Source organism: Hippoglossus stenolepis, chromosome 6 (assembly GCF_022539355.2).
Source record: "Hippoglossus stenolepis isolate QCI-W04-F060 chromosome 6, HSTE1.2, whole genome shotgun sequence".
NCBI classification, from domain to species: Eukaryota; Metazoa; Chordata; class Actinopteri; order Pleuronectiformes; family Pleuronectidae; genus Hippoglossus; species Hippoglossus stenolepis.
In genome coordinates, this window is record NC_061488.1 from 23,160,811 (window position 1) to 23,183,048 (window position 22,238).

General features: G+C 43.4%; 3 protein-coding genes across 6 annotated transcripts in view; 1 reads left to right on the forward strand and 2 right to left on the reverse strand.

The window, feature by feature from the left end:
* Positions 1-9,717, forward strand: part of tns2a (tensin 2a) — a 56,301-nt gene extending 46,584 nt beyond the window's left edge. For 3 of the 4 annotated variants that reach the window (XM_035158876.2, XM_047340268.1, XM_047340269.1), the window contains exons 18-28: positions 98-1,651; positions 1,888-2,065; positions 3,196-4,355; positions 4,477-4,605; positions 4,761-4,856; positions 5,203-5,280; positions 5,529-5,606; positions 5,948-6,116; positions 6,413-6,481; positions 6,784-6,813; positions 7,178-9,717. In XM_035158876.2, the coding sequence (XP_035014767.2) occupies positions 98-1,651; positions 1,888-2,065; positions 3,196-4,355; positions 4,477-4,605; positions 4,761-4,856; positions 5,203-5,280; positions 5,529-5,606; positions 5,948-6,116; positions 6,413-6,481; positions 6,784-6,813; positions 7,178-7,316 (3,680 nt within the window). In that variant the 3' untranslated portion in view covers positions 7,317-9,717. The remainder of the gene's footprint in view (positions 1-97; positions 1,652-1,887; positions 2,066-3,195; positions 4,356-4,476; positions 4,606-4,760; positions 4,857-5,202; positions 5,281-5,528; positions 5,607-5,947; positions 6,117-6,412; positions 6,482-6,783; positions 6,814-7,177) is intronic. The other variant, XM_047340267.1, reaches the window with a different exon arrangement.
* A 915-nt stretch (positions 9,718-10,632) lies between these two features.
* On the reverse strand, positions 10,633-19,328 carry tmem106c (transmembrane protein 106C). The gene is made up of 7 exons (XM_035158879.2): positions 18,394-19,328; positions 17,789-17,852; positions 15,995-16,154; positions 14,441-14,581; positions 13,628-13,677; positions 12,968-13,021; positions 10,633-12,343 (listed from the first exon to the last, which is right to left on the reverse strand). Exons 1-7 carry the CDS (start codon positions 18,605-18,607, stop codon positions 12,181-12,183), a joined length of 846 nt encoding a protein of 281 aa, XP_035014770.1. The 5' UTR covers positions 18,608-19,328; the 3' UTR covers positions 10,633-12,180.
* A 222-nt stretch (positions 19,329-19,550) lies between these two features.
* On the reverse strand, positions 19,551-22,044 carry LOC118110805 (PTB domain-containing engulfment adapter protein 1). The gene is made up of 6 exons (XM_035158880.2): positions 21,997-22,044; positions 21,741-21,812; positions 20,812-20,910; positions 20,558-20,695; positions 19,947-20,051; positions 19,551-19,769 (listed from the first exon to the last, which is right to left on the reverse strand). Exons 1-6 carry the CDS (start codon positions 22,042-22,044, stop codon positions 19,707-19,709), a joined length of 525 nt encoding a protein of 174 aa, XP_035014771.2. The 3' UTR covers positions 19,551-19,706.
* Positions 22,045-22,238: the final 194 nt, after the last annotated feature.

The window sequence follows — 22,238 nt, forward strand, 5'->3', positions numbered from 1 at the left end:
CCTTCAGCCATCCAACAGGCTTAAAATCGAAAAATGCTTTTTGCATAGCTGATGAGTTCTTAGACCTGATCTGGTGTCTTTTTAATTTTTGTCTCAGATATTGCCCACACCAGAGGTCCTCTAGATGGCAGTCTCTACGCTCAGATAAAGAAACGTCGAGGGCCAAGCTCTGGTTCTCTCACCTCGACCAATGGCAGCAGCCCAGGAGCGGGTCTTCCTGACGATAGACCTGATCATCTCATCAGTCAAGGTTCTGACCCCGCCCTCTCAGGCCATTCCATCCATTTGAACCAACCGTCTGTCCATCCTGACTGCCAGGAGGAGCCTGTTCGTCCGCCGCCTCCAACCAGACAAGAGCGAGAGGACCTTGCACGTCTTCTTGGAGGAATAGAGGGAAACCGGGATGGGGAGCGAGAGACTGCCATCTTGGATGATGGAGATTCCCTGCCCTCTGAACGAACTGGGACGCTGGGGCTCAGTCGGTCATGTTCCTGCCGAGATGGGTACCGGTCCCAGCGCTGTGCTGAGCCTGGCTGTGACCGTACTCTCCTCATGCCTAACGGTTACTGCCTCGATCGTGCTCCTGGCACCAATGGGCACCACGGGGCGACCCCTTCTGCCAGCCCGAACCCAGCTGCTCCTCCGTCACACATGGATCTGTGCCAGCACTACAGCCCCCACTCCCACCAGTCCCTCCCCCCTCCAGATTTGGTGTGGGACCGCCAGAGCAGCCCTCACTACCTGCACCGGTCCTGCTCAGAGGCCCCTTCATCCAGACATATCTGCCCATACCCATCACCAGACCTTACCCCCCACCCTCACAACCCCCCACTTCACCACCCTCTGTCTGCCCCGGGTCACCTTTGCTGTCGAGAAGACGACTACGGTCCCTACCATCACCCTCCCCCACCTCACAGCCACCACCATGCACACCTCCCCAAATCCTCCACCAGCCCTAACTACCATGATATCATGCTGTTGGATGGTCTTCCACCCCCTGGCTGCCCATGCAGAGACTGCGCTATCAGGCGAGAAGACTATCACAGCCTCAGGCTGGACAGAGGTGACAGCTTCCACTGGGACAGAGAGGCAGAGCTTCAGCACAGGGAGGTGGGGCTGAGGAGAGCCAGGGAGACAGAGTTACCCAGAGGGTCAGAGCTCCACTGGGAGAGGGATACTGGACCCAGACGAGGCAGAGAGCTGTCCCTCCACTGGGAGCGAGACAGGGAGGCTGAGCTGCAGTGGGAGAGGGACAGAGAGGCTGAATATTGGCATAGGAGAGCCACTGTAGCCTCCTATGGCCCACAGGGTCACGATCTGCCGGCCTTCACATTTGACCCTTTGCCATCGGGTCACCCTGCGTATCCAGAGGCGTCGAGGTCTCACGCTCATTCTCACCTGGATCTGAAGTACAGCAGCAGCAGCAGCGGTTACCAAACACCCCGGCAGGTGTGCCCCTGCTCGCCTTACCAGCCCTCACCATCTGAAAGCAGGGGCTATGCCTCGGGATACCAGTCTGAGTCCACATCCCCGCTGCCTCCAGCTTCTTCCATGACAGGGCCCTGCATCCATAGCAACGGGCCAGCAGAGCATAGCCACAACCATCACCATCCAGACTCACAGCAGTCATACAGCTCTGACTCACACACTGGTGAGTCACATTAAAACACAGACACTCAGAAATGTGTTTTTTTTGTGATTGGAAACAGGAGTTGATAAATTATCCACAATCAACAATAGCATCCAGAGAACATTTTTGCTTACCTAGACAGATTCTTAACACATGACCCACAAACTGCCTTCTCTCACCAGTCGCCAGCCTCAGCTGATACTAGCAACATGTGTCAACGTTTGTCAATGTCACCCATTGTTCTTGTCCTTTCTCAGATGGCCTTCGTAGCTCTGGTGAGAGTGTGGGCTGGAGGGACCACATTACCCACGGGTCCTTTAGAAGGGGCCAGAGAGAAGGCCACAGAGAGGTTCACGCTGCCTGCTCTACGCCATCTGACATGTCCGGACCGTCCACTCCCGTCCACACCAGCAGCCCTCTGCGCACAGTGGAAAGGTAATTTGACTTTTAACATAAGGCAACATAAGTTTGGGTTGGAGATACTAGGGTTGTACAAATGGGCGAATATTTAGGCCCAATTCCATTCCACTCCTTGGCCCTACCCCTACCCCTTGTTTTCAAGGGTTATCTTGCCCCTTGAAACGGAGTCACAAGGGGTAGTGGTTGAAATCTTCCCCTACGAATTGGGACAGCACTTTAAGAAGCTGTTACATTATCAGTAGTCATTGTGAAAACCCGACACGTCATCAGTAGTCGTCGATGTTAACAGACAAGATGTAGTTTTGCCAGGGATGTCATTATTATAACATTGTTGAGATCTTAAATAAACCAATGCTATTGATTGCAGTTACTAAAGTGTCAAACCTATACTATCCAAATAACATCTATAGCGGGTTCAATTAAGTGCATCGTGTGTGTGTGGGGATGCAACATGAAATTATGTGAAAATACGGGATTATAATGCACAAAAAAGGATCGCTAGCATGCTCACGCTAGCGCACTCGCAATCTATTTTTTTAAGGTTGTTGTAAAAAAAAAAGAACATAATACATTGAAATTATATTTAACTAAGATATTACAATCATTATCGTAATTTTAAAATCCTTATTAACGTAGAAAAAACTACATGTATGGGTCTCTCTCACAGCTTGCCGGTGATTCGCAAGGCATTCTGGGTACCCCTACGTTTTAAGTGAGGGTGTGAAAAATCTCAGTTTCAAAGGCTATAAAGCCCTGCCCCTCCGTCCTGACAGGTATTAGGACAGCCTACCCCTACACGTGAACTCGCAAAACGAAGGCGAAGGGCTAAGGGCTAGGGCCAAGGAGTGAAATGGGATTGGGCCAAAGTCTATCGATTATCGAGTCCATCGCTGGTTGTTTGTTTTGGCTGATTTTTGGGGCAATATAAATCCAAAACAATCCCAAATAGGGGATTTTCTATTCTATTTTGCAGCTGGCTGTTCTTCTACACACACACCTGCATGCTGTCATTATTCAACAGTTTGATTTTAGCATATGGCCCAAACCAAGAACTCCTAATTAGTTCATGATTATAAAGATTCAGGAAGTTGGTTGGAGTAAAAATGTCTAGAAATTTCAGTAATCCTCATGTCTGTCTGTTAAAGCCCCAGTCCAGGAGGGAGGGAGTATGAGATCCGGACCACAGACATCATCAGCAGTGACTACGAGGCTTCTCAGCCCCAGGTCAGACGCTACGGAGCTGATAATGTCGTTCAGGAATCCCTGGAAAGCCAAAAAAGTAGCACAGAGCCGTCATCTACCAAAGACACGCAGTCACACACAAACACACCCACACAAACAGACCCCCACAACCACTGCACAGCACAAATAAACCCATCCCCTATGACTCCCCACCAGCAGCACTGTAGTCCAGATGTGCCTTCAGCTTCTTCCTTTGACTCTGTGACACCGTCCACATCAAACCAGGGACACTGTCAGACTCCTTCATCCCCTGTTCATGCTTCACCTGCACAAGACACACCCCGCCAACCCGGCCCTCTCCAACTGCAGACCCTTCACCCTTCAGAGGCTGCTGCTCTGCCCTCCACTCCGGCACAAGCGGTGTCTCCGCCTCAGAGCCAGACCCAAGCCAATGGCTCTGCCGGACCAACCCCAGCCGAGGTCAACGGATCATCTCCAGCCAGAGAATCTCACCCAGACGCCCCAAAACCGACCAACACTCATCAATCATCATCCCCCCAGCCTGCATCCAGCAGCATGGAAGGTTCCCCTGTCTCCGACACCCCAGTTCCCGGATTCGCCACGCTGGGTAGGAGGCTGATGTTGAGTGGGCCTGACCCTCAACACCCGAACCACATCCAGCAGCACGGACCCACGCATCACCACTACCCGGCCATGGAGCATGGTGCCGTTCTGGATACCAACAAGAGGCACTGCTACTCCGCTCACTCCCCACAGCTTCACCCTTCCTCCTACTTCAACTACTCCACCATCTCCATCCCCCTTCCTCAACCCCAACCACCTTTGCCAGAGAAGCGCCATCCAACCGCCCAGGCAGGTTCACCTTCTGATGGGGCAGGGACTCTGAGGCCAGCCGTTGGCCACATGCCTCCCTCCGCTGCCAGCACCACCCAGCATCAGCACCATGTCACGTTCTCTCCCACCGTGGGAGAAATAGCACCCCCTTCAGGCGACAATGAAGGAGTGGCCTCTGTGGAGCCTGAGAATGCAAACAGGGTCAGTGTGAAGTTTGTCCAGGATAGTTCGAGGTTCTGGTACAAGCCTGGTATCTCCAGAGAGCAAGGTAGGTCTGAAAGGGTGAAGTGTACTTTATGTACTTTCTCCTAACCTTAACAAAAAGTCTGAAATATTGATAATTACAGAAGATAACATCACCTATTATGTTTGCTTGTGCTTGGCTGTAGCAATCGCAGCTCTGAAGGAGAGAGAGCCAGGAGCCTTCTTGATCAGGGATAGTAACTCCTTCCAGGGGGCCTATGGTTTGGCCCTGAAGGTGGCTACACCTCCTGCCAATGTCAACCAAAGCAGCAAGGGTAAAATTCACTGTTTATCATATTCACATGTTTATTACTTCTCTTTAGCAACAGCAGCACAACCACTAGACATTTTACTCTTTCACCAGTTGCAGTTTGTCCTTGGTAGATGATGATATTTGCAGCTTGTTAACAGTGAATCTCTCCTGTTCCAGTGAGCGACCCGCTGGAGCAGCTGGTCAGACACTTCCTCATAGAGACAGGCCCTCGAGGAGTCAAGATTAAAGGATGTCAGAATGAGCCTTACTTTGGTAAGTTGACCTGCCCCAGCTTCAGGGAAACTTTTTATGACTGCGTTTCAGGAAAACTAAGAATATTAAAGAAAAGAAAAGAAAAAGAGGTGAGGCAAGATAGGTCTTAGTTCCACATCAGTGAAATTTGTCATATTGCAGCAGTAAGAGTGAAAAACTCAATACTGTCAAAGCATCAGTAAAAAAGTGCAGATGAAATAAACATGCATTATAATCAAAAGACATAAAAATAGCAATAATATGTACAATGTAAACAGGATAAATAGAGTAACTAGAGTGTAAGTCAGATTTAATGTAGGCACAGGAGAGAGAAATATGTTTATACAGTGTTATCTGTGGTTCACAGGGAGTCTGTCTGCGCTGGTCTGCCAACACTCCATCACACCCATCTCTTTGCCATGTGCTCTGAAGATCCCAGAGAAAGGTAGGTGGAAAAAAGGAGGAAAAAGAACTGCAACTAATGAGCAGTTTCATTACTGATTCATTATTTGTTTGTAGTAAGTAGGTAAATGTGACTATAATAATTTCCTGATGCCCAAAGTGACATCTTCAATTTATTTAATTTTTTTCTCTGATAAACTATAAGTTATTCTTATGACAATCTGAGTTCATCTTTACAGTGAATGCACTTTATTCTTCTTTAGCTGATTTGATGTATCTGCATGTTGTCAGATCTGATAGGAGAGGTGCAGGAGGTTCAGCCAGTGAGTAACGTCAGCACGGCTGCTGACCTGCTGAAACAAGGAGCAGGTGAGTGTCTCCATCCATGTCATGTTACTATGGTCATTATTATTCATTATTTTAACACTTCACGGCCTCGGGTCATCTGACTATCTGACAACAGCTCAAGTAGCGTATTGAGCATATACTACACATATACAACATGAGTGCACCTACCATCTCTACTAAATTTACTACAAATGAAATTATGGAAAGAGATTAAATGAAGGTAACAATAATTCTGCAGTGAATCACTCTAACATACAAGATATTTTGTGAATTTAACTTAAAAGTCCTGGCCCTATATGCTCACACGCAGCTGCCAGACTGCTGGTCATTGGTCAACACGCTCACCTCTCTCTTATCCTCAGCCTGTAACGTCCTCTACCTGAACTCAGTGGAAACTGAGTCTCTGACCGGCCCCCAGGCCATCGCCAAGGCAACGGATGCTACACTGGGTCGTAACCCGCGTCCTGCTGCCACTGTTGTACAGTTTAAGGTGACGTCGCAGGGCATCACGCTCACTGACAGCCAGCGCAGGTAAGAGACTTCCCCTTGGATCAATACTTAACAAAGTGATATAATTATTTATTTGACTATTTTTACTCTTTCTAAGACAATGTCCACATATCTAATATCATACTTCATTCATCGGTGTAAGAGCCCAGTTTTCTGAAAAAGAAGTCATCACAGTAATTTACAGTGGATTGCTATCAAGGAAACACTATGATGATGGACGCTGTACCATTCATATTATTGTTTTGCAATGGCTGAGTTAGCCCTTAAAAAGCTTTCTTACATTTCATTCTACATGCAATGCATCTTACTCCCTCTAGGGTTTTCTTCAGGAGACATTACCCAGTGAACAGCGTCACCTTCAGCAGCGTCGACCCTAAAGACAGGAGGTGAGAAACCTGCGGCCTGTTTGATTCCCGTTGCTGCAGTTGTAACCATAACTAACCTAAAAAATCCCCATCAACCCAGTCAATCATTCATTGCTCTCCAGACTGTTCACTGGATTCGTTGCTATGAGCCTTTGCATGTGTTTCGTGAGGGCATTTGTTTTGCCCATGAATATGTGCAAGCGTGCATGAGAGACGTCAAGTCATCGTGTTTGTGAGCATGTCAGCTGCAGCGGCTTGACCGGCGGCTCTTGCCTGTGTGTGTATGTCTGAGTCCGGTTTCTCTCTCTCTCTCTCGGCTTTAGGTGGACTAACTCAGACAACACCTCTGTTAAGTAAGTGCTCTGATTGTGTTTGGTGCCTCGAGGAAAGTGTCTGCATGTTTGTCTGTGTCTGAAAAAAGGGTGATGGGTTCACCCCTGCCTGAGAAGTCATGGATATTAAAGCCTGTGCATGGCATCAGATTGTGTGTGAGCCTTGCTAAGAATCATTCCAGCAAATAAGATTTAATAATGAAAACATTCAACATGGCCTCCACGTTACATAACACTACTTTGTCCACTGTGGTTCACTGTGTAGGCTGCTACAAACAGACAGTATCTTGCTAGACAAACAAAATACTGTATCGTACCTCCCTGTCACTTCCTGCGATACTATGAAACTTGTCGCCTCACTTCTTCTTTCTCCTTCCCCTCTCAGGGTGTTTGGTTTCGTGGCGAAGAAGCCCGGCAGCGTGGCAGAGAACGTCTGTCACGTGTTTGCCGAGCTGGACCCTGAACAACCCGCCTTGGCCATCGTCAACTTTATCAACAAGGTCATGTTGTCGCCGCGGCGGTAGACAAAGACAGGAAAGGAGACGCGGAGCAGACAAGCAGGGACAGTGTTAACAGGGAGTTTTACTGGACACTGACAGTGTCAGTGCTCGTGTTCTCTCAGTTTCAGGCCGTGACGCTAATCTTTGTCCATCAGGTGATGACGTGACAAAGACTTTCTTATTGTTCCGTGTAAATATGTTCAGAAGGCAATCGGAAATCTTAGTCCATGATCCCAACTGATGGTTTTTCATTTGTTACTTTGCCACTTTGTCTGCGACTAAACAGCCCACACAGCTCACATGGGTTCATTCTCTGGAGTTATTACTGGGGAGAAGGTCCGGAGCCTCTGACTCGGACATTTGCGTTTTCACATAGAGCCCCTCCAGAGAATGTCAGGAGATTATCCGGAGTACAGTGCATGTCTGAAAGCAGCTATTGTAAAGTATTATTGGATGCGAAACCCCACCCCCCCACAATGAAACAGTGTATCAAAGCCATAGTGTGTAGTGTTACAACTCCTCCAATGATGAGGGAATTTCAGTAATAGTAAAAACCATCCGCATCTGACAGGAACCTGTATCATGACGACAGATCAGTTGATGTCTGGTGTTTTCTGGTTTCACGACGCTGGCTCACTTTTACCAGGAGGAGCAGGATTCATGCTCCTTATACGTTGTGGATAAGTAAGAAACAAAGATGCTCCTCCAGAACTTATCTGAGGAGCAAGTGTTCTTCAGCGTTCAATTAAACACCAACAGACTAACAAAGTTAACTCTTCTCACCATTATAACTGTAACATTTGTGGTCAGACATGTTATCTATCATTAAAAACTGCTTGTAGTTCTTTCTTCAACAGATTTAAATTGGACCATGATTTTACTGTAGGAAACTAAAAGATAAACAATCGATTTTCCATAGTCATTGTCGACTTCTGACCATGGTGGACATGCCAGTCACATTTGAACAGGCCTGTATATCAGCTTCTTATTCAGTTTATGAATATATTTTATCGTTTAGTGGCTGATTGTGTGCCACTAACTTGTCCCATATTAACTTGGCTGTACATGTGACTGGCTTATTTAGAGAACGCTCAAAGCTGATTCATTAAAGTGAGAGTTAACTGAACCAGTCTCACTGAAACCAAGTAAGATAAGATAAGATGTTTGTTTATTGATTAAAGCTGCACAAGGAAATAGCAGTGTAGGGGGGAAATATGGAGTGGAAAATAAAAATAAGAATAGAAACAAAGTGGAATAAATTAGATAAGAATTGTAATAGTACTGCGTGATTGTGCAATTTACAATATGTGCAGCAGTCTTTCTTGGATTTGTAAAAGAATAACTGACTGAGACTTGCTTCATGATACAGGCTCCTGGTAAATGTTGGTTAAATACAGCTTTTGATAGAAGTGATTCAAGCAGCCTTAATGACACATAGCAGCCTCTGTGTGTGTGTGTGTGTGTGTGTGTGTGTGTGTGTGTGTTACGACTGAGGTGTGTTGAGGGCAACACAGAGGTTCAACACTTAGACCTGATAACTGCCTTTCAGAAAAACAGCAGGTGTTTATATTTTGTATTGTTTTAATAAAAGTGACCAAAGGCCTGAGGGTGTAATTTAGTTTCTATATCATGAGATGTTCATACATATGTACAGCACACTCTACAGCCACTCCTGCCTTCAACCACACCCCCGCCCCACACTTAATCGATCATTGCATAATGGACAATCATGTTTGGGGTTTTTTTTCCCTCTCACATATATACTCTATAATCGGAGCGAGCGAGAGACCAACGGTAACTCTCTAATGAAAGTAAACAGGAACGTGAGGTCTAAACGAGGTTGTGTGCGAGTGACGAGGGCCTTCAGGTGAATACGTTGGGTTTCAAGGTTTTGTTACGTCCACTTTTAAAGAAACGCATGTGTAACGGGGATCAAGCTTGACGAGAAAGGACGTACAGTGTTGAAGCACGCAACCGCCATGACACGCTCTGTTCATTCACTGCTTCACATCAATAACCTGAATCTGTTTTAGAATCTCACAAAATGATTCACATATACAGTGTGTTAGACAGACAGTGGCCTAAAGACAAAGTGTACTTAACCAAAGACAAAGCACTCTTGTATTAATAAGCGTTTTATCCAGCTATATTTTTGTACTTATTGCTTCATGTATTTTTACTATGCGTTTATTTAGTGTGTTGCCTCGTTTGGTAGAAAAACACTACTTGTATTACAGCGTTAATATATTGTGGTCTGTTTTCTTGTTGATCTCTATATTATGTAGTAATATATTTTCACATGCAGCTATAGGACAGTGTATGAGACATACAAAGGAAAACGTTTGGTTTGAAAAGTATAATTATGCTATTTTGTATGCAAAAACAATGAAGAATAGAAATAAACTGAAATGATGTGGTACCTGAAGTGCTTTTGGGTCTGTGGTTATTTTGGCCTGATGATCGTATGACGATTATTTTACTAATTGATAAATCTACTGATTATGTTCTCGCTGCTTAACTTTTCAGATGCGTTTACGTGCTGTGATGCTTATATGCCTCCACCACCCAATTTAGTCTACACACATTTTTTAATCATATGAGGTCACTGACAGTTCTTCTTTGAGTCCAAGTGGTCAAAATCTGAAGACATTCCCTAAAGGACACCTCGAGATATGTTAGAGATATTTTGAGGCCACCATGACCTTTGACCTTTAAGCAGCCAATTCTAATCAACTAATCTGTGAGTCTAAGAAGTGTTCTTAAGATAATGGTTTCACAAGGCAAAAGATTTTGTGCGCTCACAGTGACCTACAAATTCTCCTCAGGTCATCCTTGAGTGCAAGTTAATGTTTGTGCCAGATGTAATCAAACTTCTTTACAACTTTGTTCATCTTTGAGTTGAAGTGAAAGTTTGTACCAAATTTGAACAAATTCCCTCTAGGTGGTTCTAAGCTGTTGCCAAACGTTTTAAAGAGTGACCTCCACCTTTCACCACCAAATTCTAATCAGATCATCTTGAAAGAAGGTTCAATTTGAAGAAATTCCCTTAAAGCATTCTTGAGAAATCATGACCCGGGGCCACTGGATCTCACTGACACAGAAGAATAATAAAAGTTTCGGTTTCTTTAAATGTCTTGTTTAGTCCAGAATGCAAAGATATTCTGTTTACGATTAAATTAAACAGAGAAAAGCAGTAAATCATCCATTTACAAAACATTGACAGTTTGCCATTGTTGTTAGAGAAATTACTGAAATGATCATTGATCAGTGCATCTGCTGATTCATTTCCTGTTGTGGTGGTTGACAAAAACACAAAAACAAAATAAGAATCCTAAAACACTCCGGTTGATTATTCATTTTATTAATTCACAATTCCCTTTAATATCTTTTTCAAACTACAATCAAGCACATTTTTAAAACCCCTTGTAAAATCATTCATAAATGTACAAATAGTCACTTAAAAAGAAAAATCCAAAAAATCCAATCCCTATTTCTCAGTCATTCCGTTTCCACGGTGACATGAGCCCTGTGACAAGAGACGATACTGTAGCAGAAGTGTTTTAATTAACCTCTATCAAGCAGCTGCTCTGAAAGTCAATATTTGAAGTGTGAAAAACAAACAGATATACAACAAGGACATAACAGCGTAAATGTTTTAGGGTCAGACAGATCCAACAATACACACACACACACGCACCGTCAGCCATGATGTCAACATGCTGGTTACTGGGCTGTTAAGGCCGTGGGGCAGAGGACACTATATGCAGATGAGGTTCGTTGGTGCGATTATATATTCAAAGTGTTCAAATTGTTCTTTCTGTAGCTTCACCAGGATCGTAAATTTACATGAGCCTCACTCACACCTGAAATTAAATCTAGCCTGAGAACAGTATTCCTCATCCTGACCCTGAATCTAAAAATCATTGTGCTTAGACATGGAGCTGACAGGGCACTGAGATATAACTTCATCATTTAACTTTAAAAACCGAAAATGTTCAATTTGTCAACCCGCAGAAACAGTTAAATAACAACAAATAGACAACATGTGAGAGTAAGAGTATGTTCCATTTTTAAGGTGCAGACACTCGCTAAATGATCCCTTGCATGGAATCCAAAACAGAAGCAGCAGCTCAGCTCCTCCTCTCCTTTTTTTAAAGAAAAGTCCGCAGCCTTTGCTCGACACAGTGTTACGGCACCAAAAGTCATCCAAGCGACGGTGAAGGTTCTCTCCCTGTGTTACAGCAGCAGACGGACAAAACCCTGAGGGTCCATTAAAGCTGTGGCCCTTCACTGTCAGCTGGGAATGTTGGCTATTCCTTTTAATAGAGAAAGGCTTTCTCTGACATTTGTCCAGGGCCACAGAGCGCTTGTTGGCAATGACGCATTCCATTTTCTTCCTAGAACATGTGACTCATTCTATTGACGCATTAGAAAGGGCGAAACTGCCCTTTTCATAAACCTCTATTTCACACAAGAGTCCAGGCAATCATTAGCTCCATTAACACTCATAAAAACCAGATAAGTTTGTGGTGGTAGGAAATATCCCATCTCCACAATTTAAAGCCATACTGACCTTGTAAGGGAAAAAGGTCATGGAGGCTGGAATAACAACAACCACAACAATACCACACGTCTGTTGCCTAGGGGCTGTTCGATGAAAACAAATGTGCAGTCAGAAAAAGATTTCACAAAACATTCTCTTGACACACTCGTGTTTTCAAGGAAACAGCTTCATCATTCAGTGGCGCAAGTTAACAGCAGCTTTGTGTTACCGGCTCTGGGTGGGCATAGTAGAAAGCATCGTGCAGTATTTCTGCTGTTTGTGGTTTCCCATCCTGCAGTTTACACCAACACCTCCGGAGAAAGGATCAGTGCAGGGCTGCTCCACTCACAGCATGGGGGCGCTGAAGGATGTGGCAGCTGAGGAGGAGGGATGCCCAAGGTGCTTGGCTTTCAGGTGGTGTGTGGTGTTGGAACCGCAGTCTATGTAGCGATAGGCCTCCAGGCTGTTCTGGGATGTTCGCACCATGTATGAGGTTTTCACCGTCGTTCTGAAAACAAGGCGAGAGGACAGAGGAGTAAAGAGCCAGCGGCTGCACACGATGCTGCCTGCAGGTACATCACTGTACCTACAGACTAAAGACATGTCAAGTCAAGCTCTCCCACAGCTCTCCTAATTATCAGCAGGGGAAACAGCAGCTGCAGCTCCAGTCTATTACTTATGATTTGTCTGAACTGCAGAGACAGAATTATAGCAAGTCAATATTAAAGGAAGCAGCATGATGTGATAACACTGCTGTCCGAGTTAACTTCTCAACTACCTCTTTTCTGTAGGCAGATATGAAATGGTTATGATGGTGCACCAGTACAAGTACATTTACTCATTAGTGTTTCTGTTGCATGATACTTTCTACTTCTACTCCGCTTCATTCTTCTTCCTGCTAAGTTCATGGAATGTGTGTACGTGTACTAGTGGATTGTTTGTGTTGTAAAATTGTTTTGGATAACACTGAAATGAACAAAATAAACAAAACAGTTCAGGAAGTTTAAGATTGTAGTTTGTATCTGGATACTTGTTCCAGACATGTGATTATGAAAGTTAAAACACAACAGAAGGAACAGGACAAAAAGAAATAAGAGATAAAAGCATTTTCTCAAAGTCAAAAGGGACTTACTGCACAAATATGACGATGTTGTGGACCTTGATGCTGGGCATGGTGCAGAAGGCACTGAAAAGCAGAAAAGGTTTTATGTTGTTAAATTGTGCTGCTGATGTTTGGGCAGCCCTGTAAACTAACTCTTCAGCAGATGAACAGAATACCTGAATCACTGTCATGTAAAAACATTACTCCACTCATTTTCTCTTTGTGTAATTTACATGTGGCTTCTATGTTTATGCAGAAAATCTCTTCATGTGTTAGTTTGAGGTTTAAAGCTTTTAAACATCACAGTCTGTTTACTTGTGGAAGACTTGTAATATGTCTTCAGTGGTTCATCTCACTTTGCATCTAAGATGACAACTGTATAATGTAGGAAAAGCTGTGTTACAACTGTAGGTGTGGACGTTATGTGTGTGTGTGTGTGGGCGTTTAGGAGGGACTGTCTAACCCAAGATGCTATTGAGCTGCATTATGGGAAATGTAGGATCCTGTGTTTCTGGAGCTTGAGCCATACTGGGGACTTCAGTTGACTAAATCAAAGAAGGATCAATGATAATTCACTCTACATACTACGTTTTTGTTTAAAAACACAACAAATCTGCTACAGATTGAGCTGGCGTCCAAACTACATGACACCAATAAATTGTTGGGATTAGTTGGAGAATCAACACTTACTAGACATAGGGTGTGCTGCTTCCAATCTCCACACTGACAGTGTAGTTTACCTGCAGGAGATTGAGAAGTTACACAACAGCAAAGCTCAAATCCGGGGCAGGGAGAGGTCACTTAATGATAGACACAGATATTCTATACGCAGCAAGATACTGGAATGAGATAATGTTTTAACTCTTACAAACTCTACACATTCCATTACATGTGCATGTTGATAAATGCACCCCTGAAGATCAGCATATAAGAGCTTTTTAAATAATATTGTTATGGTCAGCAAAGTTCATGGAAATAGTAAAACCAAGATGTGTCATGCTATTATTCCCAGCTTCTTCAACTCCATATAAACTGGTTCTAACTGACGATGCAAGTCTACAAACGACTCATCATGGCTGACTAATTTCCTAAAGTATAGCTGAGAACTGTAGTTTTAAACAAATGCTACTCGAACAGAAGGAGATCTGTGCAGGAATGACAGTAAGCTGCAGTGTGTAAGTTCATCACAATGACAGAACACACAACATCATAGCAGTCAGTGCAACATGGAGCTCACTGGTGTGTTTTTAATAGAGCAACAATGTAGGGACAGTTTGTTCTGGGAGCTTGTTAATCAAAACAGACAGGACATCCTGTAGCAGACACACCTACAACCTGTTTGAAATATGACTCTTTTGTTAGCATACTCTGTAACAGGGCGCCCTAATGTCACAGAAGCACTGGTGATAATATACAGACAACATTTACTAAGAAGACAAATTTTCAAGAGATATCAAAGCTACTGTATGACAATGTGAAGTGAATGTGTACATCTTCCCGTACCTGACGCTGACCCAGTGGCAGGATGGTGGTGGCGTTGTCTAGCTGCTGTAGTCCAATCACTGTTTTCATGTAGAGGACTTGGCAGCTCACGCTCTGCACCAGCACCGAGAAGAAGTTTGGGTTGCTGAAGTTCAGTGTGCTCTGAGAAAAACAGAGTGCACAGTGAAATACAAGAGAAATACTATTGTGCGACATGCTTTTGTAACCTGCCACTGTTTGTTCAAAATGAAACACCACACCCCCTCTCACAACATGGACATTTAATACCTCACTAAACATACACACCTCACTAATTCCAATGACCTCAACCTCTTTTAGCGTACTGATTCAGAACTGCGTAGGCATTTTATGTATTTATTTGATATTTTTATTTTATACTTTTTATAATTTGTGTATTTGTTAATAGTTCTGACTGTGTGCCACAGACAAGAATTTGAATTAACCCGTCTTGTACCTGTGCAACTGGCAATAAACATCCATCCATCCATCCATCCATCCATCCATCCATCCATCCATCCATCCATCCATCCATCCATCCATCCATCCATCCATCCATCCATCCATCCATCCATCCATCCATCCATCCATCCATCCATCCATCCATCCATCCATCCATCCATCCATCCATCCATCCATCCATCCAGGTGCTGCAATGGATTTTATTTGATTGTTCTGGTTAATTTAGACTAATGTAAAAGTGTTAGGGTGGCACGGTAATGTGGCTGTTAGCACTATTGCCTCACAAGAAGAAAGTTTGAATCCTTGTGTCTGTGTTGGTTTTCTCTAGCTTCATCCTACGGTGCAAAAAAATGCAGATTGAATTGTTTTGTTAGACCCTAGATTTGACCGTAGGTGTAAATATGAGTATGAAAGGTTGTTGGTCTCCGTGTGTTGGCCCTGTGATACGCTGGCGCCCACTATCAGCTGGGATTGGCTCCAGCTCCCCCCAAGACCCTCAAGTGGTATAGATGTCATCTGATGGATGTTATAAGAGTTGGACTAATGAGGCAAAACTCACAGAAAGAGAAGAGCTTGAATGAGATTTTCTCTCACTGGTTGTGTCACCTTGAGATTGTTCTACATTTGAGCAACACGTTCCTTTTCAAAAACATTTATAAAAGTACTGATCTGTGCAAGCTTGAACACATGACAAAATTGTGACAGTAGAGAAAATATAGCAGACAAAATAGCAATTACTACTAATTACCTGCATTTATTTCTGCTAATAATAATAATAATAATAATAATAAGTTAAAATTGTAATTTATCTAATTTCCCAAACTCTGAGGTTGCATGTTTAATTATCTTATATAAATCGGAACAACAGCCCAAAACCTAACATTCATTTTAATATCACACATGACAGAGAAAAGCCACAAATTTGCAAATGTGATGCTACAGAGTGTTTTTGGCATTTTATCTTGACATCATCAAAGTAGCTGCTGATCATTTTGACTAATGATTTGAAAAGGGATAATAAAGGAAGGAAAGGAAACTCTAATCCTATATGTGTTACACTGTGGTGAGCTGCTGCAGGATGAAGAGAAAACCTACCGTCATGTTCATCAGGACCTTCTTATTGGTGTGGTCGAATTGAACAGTCACTGAGCGTATCCCATCATCCACCACGACCACCAAGCGAGGGAAGAGGAAGAAGGCGACCAGCGAAGATGCCAGGAGACACAGCACGACTGACAAGACCACGTACAGCTTCCTACAACAAAGGAAATATAGTGAGAGATTCAGCACCAAGAAAGAGATATACGTACGATGTAGAGAAAAGTGAATCTGTGAAATGTCCTGCTTTTCTGAACTAACTGGACACAAAATGTGATCTGATCTTCATAGCGAAGACAAATACAATGCGTCTACTGTCCTAAAGAGCAGCATCATCCAAGACAGATTCTTACGATGTCTGGACATTTTTCGGACTTGGCCTTTCACATATTGGGAACACAGCAGGAGATTGTCCGAGTCAGATGTGTTCACAACACTAGGAACATTTCCGCAGCATTCAGGTGAGGGGGGGAACCTGAGTCGAACATGTAGGATGCAGGATATAATGTATGAATTCTCCTGCGGAAATCACATGTTTTTGTGAACAGCATATCGACACCAGTCTCAGCCCTGCGCGCCAACAAATCCTGATCCTCCCTTCAACCAACTTGACCTTTAGGATGATGTTTTCATGTTGGCATGCCGCTCCCTCTTTATATCACACAGTACATATTGCTGCCTGTTCTACACAAACAATTCAACCTTAGTTTCATGAGTCCACATAACATCCTGATGTTGAGTGGCACAATACAAACTTTGGCAAACTTAGGGCAGTAGTTTCCTCTGTGGTGTCCCGTCATGGACACCATGCTCCCTGACATGGTAAACGTATTCCTTTAAGCCTTAAACTCGTACTCTTTTTTCACCTCATTGAGAGTCTATGTGGTGTGTTTGGAGAAGTCTTGGCTGCCTGGGCTATTCTTTCTTTTATTACCTCAGCCAAGGAGGTTATGTTTTCATCTGCGGCAGGATCACGCAAAACGACTCATTCAATTTCCACAAAATCTTGTAAAGGGGTGGGTCATTAGCCAAGAAAAAAATATTACATTTTGGTGGGGATCCAGATCATTGGGAAGATCTAGGATTTAAGCATTGCAAGATAGGACATTTTTTCAACTTTTTACTTGATTTCTCAGAGAAGAAAACGTTGATCTTGATCCAAATAAAAATAAATCAGGCATATTATGGGGACTGATATTAATGATTGTGAGCAATTTGGGGCAGATCCAAATACAAACCAGGATCTAGAGAATGTATATGGTTTTATCAGAGGACTGTTGGGCCTTGGTGGAGGTGTGTGCTCTACAGAGTGCCTTTCTCATTTATAGAGAATCTGTCTGACTGACAACTAAACTCTTCGTGTCTCGATTGGGTCTTCTGAGATCTCTCTTTTAGGAGGTATGGTTCACATCAGCAGATGTTTCTTGTGAGCAGACAATTCTAAATGTGATGTTTGTTTATATAATTTGAAGTAGCTCTAACACACACAGGTCACAATCTTGTTTCATTGACTAGACTCCAGATTTGTTAACTACTGACTACAGTTAGTTATTTTTATGTAATTAGCTCAGGGGTTCACATATTGACCTTAACTCTTTGAATGATCATGCAGCAGATGCATTAAACATTGAAAACAACAACACAATGTGTGTTATTAGTTTGATTCGATTAGAGATTGTGTTTGTAACTCAGATGAAGATCTGACCACATTTTGAAGGAAAATTTAACATAATTGCAGATTAAATAAAAGTGTTCCATTACTTGTTCTTACCACTGTTACTTGCTACTTACGTTCTTTGGGGCTGCAGTCTCTGGTCACTGTACGGGATCAATGCAACCAGCTCATTGACTTGATCTATCAGGAGAGAGATAACAGGTCAGGTGTTTCCACTCACAATGCGTGTGCACGAGTGTGTGTTTCATCAAGTCACACTGCTTACACAGCTCTTTGCCACTGCACCAGTTTAAATAACACACCGGCACATTAAACATGAACTGAAGCATGAAGGGGACGGTAAACCTTTGTGCTATTTACTGTACAAACTGATGGCACATAATCAAACCGAGAGAGCGTGGGCTCACCAAACAAACTGTACACCAAAGACTCACTGGAAAGACTATATGTTTAGTATTTAAATGTATTTTCACTCATTGTTACAGACAGGGGTTCTCAAAGTGGGGTTCAGGGAATCCTTGATGGGTGGCAGGGGTCCCAAGCAGAAAGGCAGTATTCATTTTACTACATGTTAAGAATGTTTGACTCCTTTGGTCCGAATATCATGTGCTTCCGGTAATAAGACATGCCAACTCTGTCAAACGGAGGCCCGGGGTCAGCCAGGGGTCCTAACTGGAACTCAAAATAACCTTTGCTGCTTCCATGGTCTCCACTCACTCACCTGACGGGATTCGTCCGGTGCCCTGACAGGTCGGACACGTTATGCTGTCCTTCCCGGTGAACTCCACGTACGGGAACTGGGCTATGTCCTCCCGCCGGTCGAGCCCGTCCAGAGAGTCATCGTCGGAGCCCCTGTCCTCTCCCCGCTGCCCAGAGCTCGGTCTCTCCAGGAGCGGCGACAAGCTGCTGCCGCTTCGCGACCACCGCGTCCCCATAGCGCCTCCTCACCCGGCTGGGTAGAGCCACAGTTTCCACCGTAAACTCTACGAACAGTGTGCAGCCCGCGTGCAGGTGGGGACTACGACCCGTTCCGCCCGAAGACAGAGGTGGACACAGACGGACTCAGGAGCAGCAGGACACAGGACAACACGGTTCCATGGCAAAGTAGCTGACACACGCACACTCCAACTAACTCCGGAGCAAACTAGCTCTAAGCTAGCGCGGGGGCTAGTTTGCTAACAAGTGTTCAACAAGTTAGCAGTTAGCTGCCAGTGGCTGTGTGCAGCGCTAGTTAGCTTCACCGAACACACTTCCCTCACGTCTCTCAGACAAAACGAATCCACGCTTCCATCGCACGGTCCTGTTTATTTACACAGCGCTCGTCCCATGTACGACATTGTGGTTCATCCCATTTAAAACTGTGTGGCTCACCCGTCCGCTGTCACACGGAGACCGAGGTGCTGCCTTCACGTGCCCTGCGTGCCGCCGCCGTCAGTCAGTCAAAAATCCAAATGTTTAAACCGGACTCGCTTCTGTCAGCTTCACATGGCGTTTGATGTGTTTTAGAAATCACAAAACACAGTAAACCACACACACGTCATCGTTTTACTACCATAAGTCGCATACATCAAATATAGATATTCACAGTCGCTGAGAGATTTGCCATCTGCGTCAATTTGGTTTTCCATGTGGCATCTGAGAACATTTTGTTCTGAGCTCCTACAACGAAAAATTACACACATTAATTCTGATACCGTGAACGCATCATTAGTGTCATAAGTGTGCGTAGACAGACGGACAGACAGGCGGATGTACTTTATCAATCCCAACTGGGATTTTCAAAAAAATAACAAATAAAACAAACCGTTCAGAAATGTACCACATTATTTATTACAATAATCTTTATTATTTATTATCATTTATGCAATTTTTCCCATCAGCAAAAAACAATTACATCTTCCTTCCACAGATCTTCATTCATCTTCCCTTTTATCTGTTAGAACATTTGCTTGAATGCTTTTTTTCACTGCATTCAAACATTTGTCAGTATTGACTGAGCGTACAAATGGAACAACATTTGTTGTTCAACAGTTATCAGTCATTTTGTCCGGCGAGCCTCCTCTTCAGCTCAGTGTTCTCTCTCTGCAGCATTTTATTCTGAAGAAGAGTGGGAAAGAGGAAACAGTTGTAAAGAACTGGACGTATATTTAATTTGATAAAACCAAAAAATATGTTCATAACAAACCAAAATAAAGTTCACACAATAACAAAGTGATATGAGGAGGCTTTAACTGGAAGACAGTGACTCTTTAGCCCTGAATAAATGGAGCTAACCTTATGTCTGAGCGCCTCCACTATCAGATCTCGTCCTCCCCTGACGCTCTCCTCCTTCTTAGATGCTCGGAACGCATCTCCAATCAATGAGACCAGCACATGACTCTGAAAAAAATAATATATTATATTATTATAGTATATTTGTTAAATAATAATTATAATAACATTTAATTTTCATAGATATAATATTAAAAATAAACAACATTCGTGAAAATGAGTTAAAAACCAGGCATTAGAAGGCGTTCCTCTAAAATAGGTTTTAAGCAATGATAAATGATAAAGTGCTGGTAAATCTAATCTCCTCAGACCTGAATGCAAGTTACCCTTAGTTACCAGCCTTGATTTAGGAACTACTAGTAAGTGTTGGTTGGAAGATCTTGGATTACAGCTTGGAGTTATAACTGGGGGGACAGACCGTGCTGAGTTTAAAGGTTATTAACCAGATCTTAAAAAAACTTTTTGTCTGACACTTTGAAAGCCTGAATATCTCATTAATCTCCCTGTTTACCGGTGGTTATATGAGCGTCCTCCATCTTTAACCAAATAAAAACAATAAATGACCATATCATTCCTGCAGGGAGCTCTGTTATGCTGTACAGGGGAATACTCACAAACGTCTTGCTCTGGAACAGATAACAGTGGTACATGTCGGCTGCAGGGTGTCTGGCCACAAAGCCGAAGACTTTGGGTGAGGACGGCAGGATGGCACAGAAGGAAACGGTGGAGAGAGGACACGGGTACAACAGGAACTGAGGGTATAGGAAATATAATGTAAAGACGTGAAGGGATGATTCAAGGCCAAAGTAAGCAAGATGTTTAATCAAGTTTTATGCAATCTCTGATTGGTTTGATAAGTGGTACACACCTTGGTTTTGTTTTCCAATATGTCTATCTCACTTAGGGACAGGAAGAGGTGGACTTTGCTCTTCTTGGCTGCCTTTTCTGTGGAGTATTCATCAGGCGTCTAGAAGAGAGGGGCGCAGAGAAGGAGACATGTCCTGCTTGTCACTGAATCTCAGTATACAACATGTAGAGTCCAGAAAAATATGTATTAATATTATATATATATATTAACTTTTTTGCAGAAAAAACAATAGACTTTCATGGTACACAGAGGATGACTTTGGTGATCCCCACACTTTTCATCTAGCGCTACCATGAGTTTTTTTTATTTATTTCTCAATATCTTTTAGATGGATTTGCAAAAACATGGATACAGACTTTCATGGTACCCGTAGAATATATCCAAAATGACTTTGGTGTTCCTCAGACTTTTTATCTAGCGCCACCATGAGGTTGATGTTTCTTTTTCTTTTCTTAGCTTCAATATCTCCTGGATGGATTTGCAAGAAATGGATACAGACCCTGAGTTCATGGTACCCAGAGGATCAATCTAAATGAACCTCGTGGTGGTGATAGATGAAAAGTTTGTGAATCAGCAAAGTCATTTGGATTCATCGTCTGGATATCATTAAAGTAAACGTCTCAGCAATTATTAGATGGATTGCCATTACATTTGGTGGAGACAGTCATGGTTCCCAGAGGACGAATGTAAACGAACCTGGTGGTGACTCCCTGTTCTTTTTCTTTGTAGTTTTTTGGGGGGCTCTTCCCACAATAAAAAGTCATTTGGAATCATTCTCTGGGCACAATGAATGTCTGTATCCATTCATTTTGTCCTCCAGTAGATATTGAGATAATTCAGTCTGTACCAAAGTGGTGGACAGGCAGAGCCACAGACTGGCTTTGCCATGATACTGGCATGGTTAAAAGTGAAATACAGCTGCGACTGACCTGGAGGCTCTGAGCTGCTTCCTCCAGGATCTGTAGTCCATCGGGGCGAACTACCTCAACCCGCCCAAGAAACTGGAGTTTTCAGAGAGAAACACAGAAGAACCTTGTTTTAAACAAGATGTTTTAATACAAAATGCTGTATATACGGTATGTGTATGTACATTTGATTTACATAGCTACATGAATGAGCTGAATCACAAAAAAAACACCACATTGTCCAACTGACACAACTAAAGTGTCAAAACTCTGTATTTACCTTCACTCGAAAGGAGATCTCATTGTCGTCCTCTGAAGTGTCGCTCATCTTGACACGCGTCACACACCTGGTCTTTGTCAGTAAAACATCAAGACATTAAAAACCAACATTAAGAGCCACAGAAATATCAGAATCAGCTCAATGACACAACATACCTTTGTAAATGTGCTATAACCAGAGAGGATCCTCTTCTTTATGAATAATAAAACAACGGGTGTAAAGTCTATTGGAGTTAATCAGTA